This window comes from Acipenser ruthenus, chromosome 19, assembly GCF_902713425.1.
Source record: "Acipenser ruthenus chromosome 19, fAciRut3.2 maternal haplotype, whole genome shotgun sequence".
In the NCBI taxonomy this organism is placed as follows: domain Eukaryota; kingdom Metazoa; phylum Chordata; class Actinopteri; order Acipenseriformes; family Acipenseridae; genus Acipenser; species Acipenser ruthenus.
The window spans coordinates 6,136,721-6,149,398 of record NC_081207.1 but is presented as its reverse complement, the minus strand read 5'-3'; the positions used below and the strand labels follow the sequence as shown (position 1 = coordinate 6,149,398).

Below are 12,678 nucleotides of genomic sequence, written 5' to 3'. Positions count from 1 at the left end.
ATTGCTAGTAGCCTTCATTTATAGAATATGTATCATATACCTTGATAGCTGTACTTTACAGTCTCTGTTACCGCAGGGATCAAACCAGTAAGGATAGGAAAGGTGATTTTGATATAAAACTGCTGAGAGCAGTCATTTGGCTCTCGTTGCAATTTGCATTGTAATTCTCTATGCATTTTATAATTCCGTGCGCAACTGTGGTTGTACAGAGTTGTAAAAGTGCTCCATAATATATGTAACCTGAATAAAGTGTCTTACGGGTTATGTTCGCTGGTTATGTATGATCTGTGTGATGCTCTCATTATATTTAATAGTGGTTTTGTAATATTGTAGCTGCTCTAAAGAATAGTATTTTTCATTGCTGCGTTTATAAGAAACTGTAACTGATGTCTCCACCAGCAGAATAATGTGAATGGGACCACGGCTAATAAAGCCTTTTTGTAAAAGATTCAAATACAGTTGCTTTTTTAAGAAATATTATGCAATATGCACTGAAAACCATGAGAATATAGAGAATACAAATCCAAGACAAAGTCAAGCGACTTAACTTGCTGTGTCCCCTCCAGTTACAGCTATTTGTGATCCTGGATTTCAATAAAAAGAAAATCACTCACTTACTGCTTCCCCTGACTTCAGTTGAATCAGCCATTTAGCAGGCTTTCACTTCGATTGGGATAATAGGAAACAGTACAGTTTGGAATGCCAGTGAAAATGAATGGAAGAGACAGCATCCAGTACCAGAAACCGTCAAACTCTGATGCCATTTCACTGCGGTATACCATTGTAAAACATGGGGTAGTAAATCACAGAGCAATGAACTACGACACACCATAGTATATTTCGTAATACTGTAGTATGCACCATGGTAAACTCCAGCATTACCATGCAAATGTCCCATATGGTAAACTCCTTATATGGTTAATATTTTCAAAATTGAATATAATACAGTATTCTACTTCAAAGTGATGAGAATAATGCACCTTATTGCTCTGACTCACTATCAGTTTCCCCACAAGTGCTGCTGAATATCAACCACCACCATAGTGTATCTGTATTTTCATATCAGTGCTGTGCTTTTTAATCACATTCTTATGTATTAATTCTCCTCTGTTACAAAAGGATTTCAAAAGGTAGAAACAGAAACAGCAGACAAGCCTTCCCCTCTGTGGGCAACACATGGAACTCCAGGATAATGTACCAGAAGGATTTTTTTTTGTTTTGTTTTCACCAAACATAAAGATGCAAGTTCTTACATAACTAATATATAATAAAAAAAAATTAAAAAAAATTCAGGTCATTGAATGCAGTTGTACCAAAACTAATTTGAAATCTACTTAAGCTCAATAATGTGTGCGTGCTGTGTTGAATTTGAATAATTAGTTCAGGGAGAGAGGGTGTACCAGCCAATTTCGGATACAATTTGGTGATAAAAATATGTGTATGTTATATTAAACACATTTACTGAGTTTGGCAACAGTGAACATGCAATCTTGCTACCTTTTAAACCAAATAACAGAATCCTTCTCTGACAGTCTGGGTGTGGCTAGACTTGATCCAATCATTTCACCTCAATATTACAAGCCACCTGCTATTGTGTAGAAGGACTGTTCTGGCGGTTTGAGGAAAAAATAGGCACAGAAACAAGAAATACAGAAAAAAGGCACAGCTTCAGGAAGTGTGTTTATTAAAAATCTGGATTAAAAGAAAAGTGAATTACATACTTCACTTCAACTGAAAAGACAATCAAGTCTCACAGAAACAATGAATATATTCATGCCCTTATTTTTTCCTAAATTTAAGTCTCTTGTTTAATATTCTGTCATGTGTGTTCTGTATAATTTTCTGTTGTTGTTTCTGCTTAAGAATGTTTTTTTTCCCATTCCAGACATTTCCCTTGGTCACTGACCATCCAGCAACAATTTCTTCTGAAAAGACTCCTCAAGATTGATTCTGAAGTTTATATTAGCGTTGTGCTTGGCAGAGAAGCCCACAGGTGAAGCACTGTGCGCTGAAGCCTGTGCAACGTGGATATGCTTCCAACTCCTTACTTCAGAAAAGTCCAGATAGAAACAGTCCATAAGCATGGTAAATGATAATACAAGCATAAACAACCATAGAAGATTAGAAAGAAAACAACACATTAAACAGATGAGAATAAAACAAATATAAAAGTCCAGTGCATTATTACACAGACTTGTCTGCCTCTGACAGGATGGGTTCAGCGTACCTCAGGGTTAATCTCCCCCACTCTGACTCAGGCACAGCGAACCCCTCTTTAGTGACCGGCTGCACTAGAAACTCCAGCCAGCAGGGGTCCCCGTCGACAGCGTCAGGCACAGCAAGGTCCACTACTCTGTAGATTGAAGCGTATGCCCTGCCAATGAGGACAACCCGCTCCTTCTCAGGGCACCTCAGCTTGCGCCAGTGCACCCGGAAGTGGCTGGCATGGTGGGCAGGGTAGGACCAGTGCAGGGTGGCATTGAGGTACAGCTGCAGGGTGTTTCTGTCTGCGACCCCCATCCCTCTCCTCCACACCACATCACTCATGCTGGGGTTCTGTACCTGCGGCTGGGCAGTGAAGAGGCTCTCGGCATCGAGCACCTACACAATAAGAAGCAACAGCACACTTTGTGTGGTTCTCAATGAATGGCAATGCCCCTCAAATCCTCTCAACTACCATCCCCCTTTTGTTATTCAGCCCAAGGACTCTAGAGCAGAGATCAACGATTGTGCCAAACGTGTGATGTTTTAACAAGGACAATGGACTACTGAGGACTACACTGCAACACTTAACTCTTTCAAGTCGGATTCGAACCCAGGCTGCGAATGCAAAAGCAGTTAATGACTACAGATTCTACAAATGACGAGGTGAAGATTACAGCAGATGACTGTGCCCTATTTTAAAAGGTGCAGTCCCCAAGATTTTAAATTCCAATTTTCTACCCTTCACTACCTTCTATACCATTTCCACTGCTGCTCTTATCACTGTGCATCCCACCTATCCTGCTTTACTGAAGCTACAGGGCAGGTGAATGACTGCGGGATAAGACAGGTGAAAAAACAAGTCCCCTGAGTGGAAATACCCATGAAGCCAGGGCAGGGGCAGCTCTATAGTGATGTAGTGATGCAATAGTGAAACTAACTAGGATCTGGGCTCTAAAATTGATTTTAAAAGAAAGGAATAAAAAAAAGGGATAATTGGGGAAAACCTCAGAAAATGCCGCTTCATTACACAAATGCATTTTGATGCTTTTTTATGTGGTGGAATAGGGTTTTCTTTGAAAAGTGGGGCCTTTAACTTGTGAGCCATTGGTGAATAAAATACAGTTTCATATTCACATAACTATTCTGTTGAGGGCCTGCAAGTTGTGTTTAAGTCATCACAGCAGTCTTTAAATAACTCACGAGCGAATGCATTGTGATTTATGCTCCCCCTGGTCTCCTGCTCTGCTTGTTTAGGGCAGCATTCAGAACAAGCTTCCTTCTCTCTAACAGTGAAAGAGTCGCTGTACCTTCACCTCCCCGATCCTGAGGCGGAAATGACCTTCCTGCTCATCTGGCCGCACCTGGGAGATGTTTACGAAGATATCCTCCAGCAGGCAGCCTTCCAGCTCCAGCAGGAAACACCTGAAAACACACACGCGCACGCACACGCACACACACACGCACACGCACACCGATTAAACACAACACAAATAATGGAGCTCTTGATATTTCTTTAGGGAGTGGATCCCAGCTATGAGAAAAGCCAAGGGGGTTGTGAAATTATAACCATCTGCTGTAACATCCTAATACAAGTTTATATATGGCATCTATCCTGGCTAATTCTGCCTTTGTTTTACAATTGCTTTAAAAGCCAAACAAAAATGGGGGGTTCCTAATGTAGGACAAGCAGCACAGTTCGCATGTCTTCCCCAATCAGAAGTATGACACTCACCGGGATTGCCAGCCCTCCAGGGTCCAAGTTCCACAGCGCTGGGTGAACTGCTGCATCATACTGTCCTGCTCCGACAAGGGCTCAGGCCGCAGACTGGAGGCTGGGAATAAACACACAACACAGAACAGAATTCATTACAAAAATACTATTAAACATGTTTTTCTTCTTTTCCTGCACATGCCTAACTGTGCTTTATGTTGGACTTTATTGTACATGCTCCACCTACTAGAACACAAGGGAGCAACTTGGTATGGTTTTGACCGATTACAGTTATCTTAAATATTGCATTCATCTTCTTTTTCAGATTCACCTTGGATTGTGTTTTCTGCTTTAGTCATCTGGTAACTTTATAAATCCCAGAAGTTTAAAACACACCTATTGCCCCCAATACATCACAGACTGTAACCGTTATCCTGCCCCCTGCAGACACAAAAAATGGTAAGGCAAATGCATTAGTTAATATAGAGCTTATACACCAAATTGTTCTGTAATGCCAGTTTGTTTGTGTTTTTTTTTTTTACTGATTTAACCCTTTGCAGTCCATTTATTAAATGCGCGTCAGGCACGCCAGGTCTAATGTATTTTCACATGCGCAGTTAATTTTAGACGCGCTGTTTAAAAGTATTTTTTTTCACAGTCAAACGGGTTTAAATGGCCCTGCATATCAACAAAGCACTCACTAGGCATCTCCAGCCCCGCCCCAACCTTTCGTTCGCTATAGCTTTCACCTATGTAAGAAATAAATAATAATAATAAGAAGAAGAAGAATAGTCGTACATACCGATCAATCATCTCCTGATCACTCGTTTTATCACCAAACTCCTCAATAATGCGATCCAAGTCATTATTTTATTACTATAACATCTCAAAAAAGCTCTGCAAATGTCAGTGTTTTCTGTGCGCTGATTCACAGGCAGCCAGCTTGTTTATTTACGACCGCCCCATTATCTGATACCAGGGCCATGTATGACTAATCATGAGATACATCTCAGCTTGTCTCGGCTCCTGTCGTTCCCACTCGGCCATTGAATGGTTTTCTCGACTTTTTCCGGAGAAAAAACGACTAAAACCCATTTTTTGCGTTTCTCTAATGATGTCCGACAGGGTCCAACATTGGACCTGACAGGAATAATTGCAATGTCGGACCAGGTCCGACAATGGACCGCAAAGGGTTAAAAAAAAAAAACCTGAAGGTCCCTGTGGTGGGGTACACCCCGCCCCTGTGCGGATTTTGTTTATTTTTTGTTGTGTGTTATTATTTAAAATGTATGTATTTGTGCACTGTTGTTTTAGGTCGGCAGGGATATTACATTCCCTGCCAAATCACTTCACGTGCAGAATGTGCCTGGGCTCAACTGAATTATTAACAAGCAAATCGAGCTTCGGCAGAGGTGGAACGAGAGAGCGAGACAGTAATAAATGAAAATATAATACTAGAAACAATTGCTACCAGTGCTGGTTTTACACCAGCACACTACTTGTTTAAATTATAAATAACTGTCTGTTTTGGCCACAGTTTTTGTTTTTGTGAAAGTCTTGTTTTGTTTAAACCTTTTATTTATAATTAATCTGTGCATTACCGCTTCACTCTCAGTATTATCGTCTGTCTCTTTCTGGTCTGACATCACCACAAGCCATCCTTACCACAGTCCCCAATGATGAATAACACTGTGCCCACCTGGTATTGCTGTAATGTCCGCAAACGAACAGAAGGGGGCGTGATGGGTCTTAAATTCCAGGGCTACTTTCACATCAGACACTCCTTCCAATTTATAAATAAAGGAGATGAAGATTTTGGGAGGTGCTGGAACACGAACAGAAAACAGCCTGTTTGGGAATAAAATATTAATAAATAAATAAATAAAACATGTATTCATTTCTTACAACTTAATTCTGAAGCTCTCTCTCTTGTGGATTTATTTCCACATAGAGACGAACAGTAAAACTACACAGTGTATTGTACAATTTAGCAGTTCCTTAGTAATTAAATACACACAGCAAAAATAGATAAACGACACACACCATCATCAAGGCAGTAAATTGCAGTGAGATCAAGGCTGAGATCAGTCTCACCTCACAGAAACATTGGAACGGGAGGCAGGGATCACCCCTTCCACCAATAAGGAGCTGCCTCCATTCCAGGCATCCTCCGGGCACCCTCGGGTCCACACCCAGCCGTTCTCCACAGCCTCTGACCTCATGTCTACAAAAAGAGGTTGGAGTTCCTGCGCACTCAGATTGAACCAGTTCTTCACTTCCTCTACCTACAGGAAACAGTGGCAGTTAGCCCAAAGAAGAGTCTTTTATTAAATAGTGTTGTTTCTTGACATTTGTGTCCATAACCAATGATTCCATTGCAAGGTAATGTAACAGCTTTACATGTATACAATAGGAATCCTCTAATATCCCCTTAAGTCACGATTTTATTACATTTTTAGAAATTTGAAAACAGTTTGTGTGAACTCTATAGAGTTTAAGAAGCTGCACTGCCAAAACTCTGAAAAGACATTATGCATTATAACACAGATAGGAAACGTAACATGGTACACTTATACACACAGTGATTGTGAGTGTTTCTGGTCCTTATTACTACATAAGGAAACCAGTATTTTAGTTGCTTAAAAATGACCTGTTGTGGCTCAACACAAATGTGTATCTTTAAAAAAGTAAGACTAAAGAATGGCACAAAGCCAGACAGCTACACAGAGAGGCAATCCTCATTACCTTTCCCTTGGAGTACATGTGCTTTCCAAAGCCCTGGCAGAAGGAAGTGACGAAGGGAAGCACGCACACACTGTGAGTCGGCAGGTATTCAAACAGCAGGCTCCAGAATCTGAAAATAATCACACTTCTCATTACTTGAATTGGGAGCTTTCTAACTTTTACAGAAAAGTGAAATGCAGTATATTATGTAATGTTCTTATCAAACTGATGTTTTTATTTTCATATGAAGCAGTATTACTTATTCAATATAATAACTTACTGGCAGTTGCCCAGGGATCTCTCTGTTAATGAGACTTTGTTGGCTCAGTGTTTTTTTTTATAATGTTTAAAATGTACAATAAAAATCTAAGTACACAATAAAGAAAAATGCAAACTACAAGGTTTTGTTTGTTATTGACTTCACGCAGCAATCTCGCTTAATACAAACTAATGCTCTCACATCCCATGCCCTTGAAAACTCCGCAGCACGTTTTGCTTACATCTGCTTTATACTGTAAAAACTTTACAAATCCAAGGCTGCAGTGTCACCCTTTTAAAAAACAATGCCTAACTTGTATTAACTGCATCATGATATATCGCCGGTTATAGTAGCTGCAACAATATATATATATATATATATTTTTTTTTTTTTATCATTTTTCCTTTTGCAATTTACTATGATTGCATTACAATGTAATGCCGTTGGGGCTGTTAATTACATTCTTTTGAGGGCCACCAACAAAAAAATGATATGAATAATAAAATGATGACCCACTAAAAAGCTTAAAAAGTCACATTTTGAACACGATTTTTAAGACACACATTCAAGCTGTTTTTTTACTCGTTTTCTACATGGATTTTTTTTTTTCTGCTTTCCAAAAATAGGAGTAAATTGCAGTAAACGTTTTAATATATGAGCCTAGCTCCAGGGATCAACCAAACTGTGTAACCAAAGAGGCCTCAGCATGGCAACCATCTGGAATAGGCAGAGGGGAACTTCGCAGGGGTCATCAGGTGACTCCTGTCACAATAAATGAAGAACGCAGTTCTGAGTTCTGCAGCTGTCCCTTACTTGCCCTGGTGTTGCCGGAAGTCCTTCTTCTCGTTACACTCATAGACCCAGCCTGGGGCAAAGATGGCAGCTGAGAAACTGTGCTTGCGGATGAGCTGCAGAGCCTAGAGGGGGAGAGGAAGAACAGGACTTAGGAATATTAAGGTATATTAACATCTTTTTGTGAGGTTTGCAATGATCCATTTTTGAATTGCATGCTTTTTTTCTTTTTTGGCAATTGTCAGGTCTTCTGAGAAAACTTCAGGGACAGACATGCCTTTCTCTTTTAATTCCTTGTCCCCAATATAAAGTCACCACAAGCACATAACAGGTGTGCCACATAGCACACAGTTACTTTGAATCAAGTTTCCTTTTCGAACATTTTGTTAAATCGCTGGCAACACACAATTGCACTAATGTAGCATTTGAACCCATTTAAAAGTGTATTGCAATATTCCATTCTTTAATTCCAAAGTATAATAAAGCACAGTAAAAGTAATCTAGTCTGATATAGTCTGGTATAGAAACCTTATGGTTTGCGGATGCGGGTTTTATCTTCACATTTCTACCTTGAAAGATTGAATTACCTGTAGCATCTGGGTTCAGTACAAACCTTGTTGGTGTCAAACTTCCCTCCAATGACGTCCCCTCGTGCAAACACGTCAACACCCACATAGACATCGGCCAGCCGCTTGGGAGCCTGGGATACCATTCGCTCAAGATGATCCTCCATCCAGTTGTAGTTAGTGAAGATTCCGTCGCAGGAGTCAAAAAACACACTGGAAGGAAAAATATTCAGCCTTTAGCATGTAAATGCACCTGAAGAACCAAAGCAGGCTGACATTGAAGGAACTGTGAGAGGTGTTTGCTTATGAACATCATTGGGCTTGTACTATATGTCTACCCGAGTGCTGTAGTGTTTTGCTGCAATTGCCTGCCTCTACGTTCGATTCCAGAAAGCTACGTAACTCTGACAGTGTGTCACTGAATGTCTCCAAGCTTGCATAGAGGCACTTGATACCTAGGATATGTGAAAGGTTAACATAAGGTTATGCAACAGTCAAAAAAACGTATGGTGATGCCACACTTCTCTCCGTTCTTACCTGTTCTTTTCGTTCAGTTCGTTCTGCCACTTGAGCTCGCCGGTTTCCAGCACACTGTCGTACCAGATGATCAGGCTCTCTGGGACACCTCGGTGCATCCGATAGGTCAGGTAGCGCAAGAAAGAGGGCGTGTTCTTCACAGCACTCTCCTGCAGACACAATGACAGGCACCCAGTACAGTTTATTCCATCTTTCTTATAATAATAATAATAATCAATCAGGCTAAAGGGGTTTCTGATTGGGGATGGGATGTGGACAGACAAGAAGACGATGACATTTCATATTGTTGTCTAACTTACGCTTAGCATGTTCTCAATGTTTATAAGCCACCCATCAAAGCCGTAATACTGGGCAATCTGAACCAGTTTATCTGCTACGGCGCGGAACGATGAGTCTCCTGCCAAGAACGACTCACAGATCTTAGCTCCATCCGTCCACTCTGTGATGAAAGTGCCTGATAGCGAGACAAAGATGAAGGTTCAACTGGATAAACCAATGAGACAAATAAATCATGATATTATATAGGGGCTGACATACCACGACCTGCATTCACAGCATGTTGAATAACTTCTTGTATCAAATGCCCATGTAAAGTTTCATAAAATTCAGGGCGACTGGTTTTGAACTCAACCACAGGCCAGAACTCTATCCTTGGCAAAATGTCATAATGGTTGAATGGCTGATTATCAAAAGGAAATGTTACCAAGCCATGTTTATTTGTATCTCTTTCAAATCAGATCAGTTTCACTTGTCAGTTAGTCTCATACCAGGTGGTTTTATTTCTCACCGAGGACAGAGACGCCGTGCCTGTGCGCTGCGTTGGTCCAGCAGACTGGAGGGACAGTCACCAAGTTGTGGCTGAAGTAAGTGAAGATGTCGATGTACTGCCAGTGATAAAAAGAAAAGGCAGTCTCAGCCTCTGCACCCTGGATAAACCTGACCAAACACAACACCGTCAAACACTGGACTTAAAAAAAAAAGAAGGCAGACAAAAGCTAATAAACACAAACCTGCCTGCATTAAAAAAATTGCAAATCTGCATTATTGCAGACCTCCTTCCACTGTTTTTTTTTTGTTTGTTTGTTTGTTTTTTACAGTACTTAGTGATTTTAATAAAGAGGTCAATAAAATAACCATGGAGACCAGCAGGATTAATACAGTGTTGCTTTCAGGTCGGGATATCAAGATCTGCCACTGTCTAAATGATTCAGAAAGGCCCCCAATTAGTTTAAACATGCTTTGGGCACACACTCAGTTCAACAATGCAATGATGAATGTTGAGTCTTTCACTTCACCTGTCCTCCTGATAGCCGCCCATCATGTCGTGGCAGACTAACGTCTTCGGCCGGCTGCTCTGCAGAGGAGGCTGCCGACCGGCTAGTGGAGTTGTGGCAATGTTAAAAGCATCTGCATCGCTGGGTTTCCATGACAACAGCTCTTCCAGAGACTTCAGGCTGAAGCTGATAGGCTCTGTGGTGTCTAAGTCATAATGTCTACCTGGAACCAAGAACCAGGTTGTAAACCTGCAGGTGAACTACTAAACAAACGTTTGTGAATGAAATTAAAACAGATCGCATTCCTCAATATGCTTTCAAACAGTGCCACCTATTGACTGAAATGTATAATGCCACTCTATATTGATAGATCACTAAAACCTCCATCCATAGGGAGAAGGCAAATACATTCTATCAACTTTTAAGAGTTATTGCATAAAAAGAGTTACAATTAGATGAAAAAGAAATACAAACACACACTGCCTCCCTTTTAAAAGTGTATGCTAAATATAGTACAGTACATGGATGCAAATCCCATTCATAGTACTGGGTGTAAGATGAAAATGTTTCTAAACTGCCTAAGGTCCTTAAAAATTGAATTTTTTAAATGATGGGTCTTTCAAAGGGTGTTTTTATCTACACAAAATAAGAAATTAAATAGTAAGCAATCCTCAGGGTTCCTTTATTACAGATACAATTGTGCTGGGAATGTCCCCAGTGTACTGTGATTTGCATCTATAGTGGTTTTAGGAGGTTTTTATTGCTGTTGTCGATGTTCTTTCACAGACATAATTACAGCTTGTTTTATTTGTTATAATGATCTCAGCACTCACCCTGCAATGGAAACGGCTTAAACTGAACCAGCTGAGAAACAACCTGCCGGTCTACGGGGAGATCCATGAAGGGAGTTATACTGGAGCAAAAAAAAAATGGTATATTAACTACATCCAATACTCTTGGTCTTTAAAAAAATAAAAAATAATATGCAAATACGTACACTGGACTAAAGAAATTAACTGCAAATACCACGACCTTACATAAGATGGCACCAAAGCTCCATTGCACCGAGCCAGACAGTTACGTACTTGAAGATGATTGACTCTCACTGAAGGATTTCAGGCAGTGTCAGTCTTTAATAAAAGGGCATCCCATTCTGCTAATGGATTTTGCTAATCAGGGATGTTTGCAAATAGACTGCAGCATGCCAGTGTAAACTGTACCTCTCTAGCATTATGAGGTCAGCAGGAGTAAGCTGTTGCTCACCACAGCTATCTCTACTTTCCTATTATTAAAGGAACTTGTCACAATAGTTAATTTGTACTTCAGTGCCCACAGACCTGGGGTGTGACTGCAAGCTAGTGGTTGTAATGTTATTTCCCTATTATTACTGCAAAATATTTCAATTCCTAAAATTATAACTTTTATCAATACTTTTTCTTTCATCGGTAGCGTGAAAACAAAACCATAACCTTGGCGGTTCGTTTAATTTCAGATGGTTTGCATATTGAACACATTTGATTTCGTTAATTCACGATACCTGGTGTAGCATGTGTTTTTCAAGGTAGTGCCTGCCTCAACCACCTGTCAAGTCCTAACTTACCTGCTTTTTTCAGTTCGTGGTAACTTCGCCAGCTCTCTCAGTTTCGCCTTGTCCTCATTATCTCCTCTCTCTCTTTTCCCCCCTGTCTCTCTTCCACCAGCCTCCCTGGTGTCAAGTTCCCTTTCCCTGCCTCCTTCCATTTTAAATGTCAGCCTGTTTATGTTACTGTAACATTAAGCGGAAACACCACAATCTCAATACACTGTACTTACTTCCTAGTTAGCGCTGAGTGGTTCATTTTGTGTCACGTTGGGTGGGTGTTTTCAAAGCAAAGTCGTGTCTTCTTTTTTGGTCACGTGAAAGAGGTCTTGGAGAAGATTGAACTGCAAGCGGAGTCTTACTAAACTGAGTGGTGCGCTGACCATCAAAAAGAAATACGTTAGTCCAATATTATCGTACTCTATATTGGGATCTTATCTGCTCAGTGCAGTTTTGCAGGGGCGACTAATTATTATTATTATTATTATTATTATTATTATTATTATTATTATTATTATTATTCACTCAGTTCTGTGAGTAACCTTACGTTTATTTAGTGTCGGTTGTAATGATAGGCAATCATTTACGATATGTCGCCTATCATTACATCGGTGTAGTGCCTAAAAAACTAACGCTAAGGAAGCAGTGAAGCGCCCATTCAAATGTGGTACGTTGTGCTGTTTTTTGTCTTTTACATCTTTTTTTAATTGAATTAATTGAAAATAGTATGCAAATATTTATTATATGCAACACATTGAGTCTTGTACATTTTCTTTACTTATGCAACTTCGTGGTGGACTTCTCATTTTGTCTTGTTCGTCATGAATAGTTTTTCTTTTTTTCTTTTTAGCGAAATTGATTGTCTGTTTCCAGTTTAAGTTTGCAAAAAAAAAATATGTATAATTAATGGTAAATGGTAAGCATTACACGGGTCAAGTTTTGGTACGCGTACCACATTGTGACAATGTACCACTTTCTAACACTACACCAGGTCGAGTTAAATCTTTGAACGCAAAGTGTTTCAGCAAGTC

The 12,678-nt window shown here is 40.1% G+C and overlaps 1 protein-coding gene across 1 annotated transcript; it reads right to left on the bottom strand.

The window, feature by feature from the left end:
• Positions 1 to 1,667: 1,667 nt before the first annotated feature.
• LOC117424096 (cytosolic endo-beta-N-acetylglucosaminidase-like) lies at positions 1,668 to 11,898 on the bottom strand. Its single transcript, XM_034040179.3, has 14 exons — positions 11,669 to 11,898; positions 10,902 to 10,981; positions 10,090 to 10,291; positions 9,582 to 9,730; positions 9,094 to 9,248; positions 8,795 to 8,943; positions 8,305 to 8,470; positions 7,713 to 7,816; positions 6,662 to 6,770; positions 6,011 to 6,201; positions 5,616 to 5,764; positions 3,938 to 4,037; positions 3,513 to 3,627; positions 1,668 to 2,601 (listed from the first exon to the last, which is right to left on the bottom strand). Exons 1-14 carry the CDS (start codon positions 11,806 to 11,808, stop codon positions 2,185 to 2,187), a joined length of 2,226 nt encoding a protein of 741 aa, XP_033896070.1. The 5' UTR covers positions 11,809 to 11,898; the 3' UTR covers positions 1,668 to 2,184.
• Positions 11,899 to 12,678: the final 780 nt, after the last annotated feature.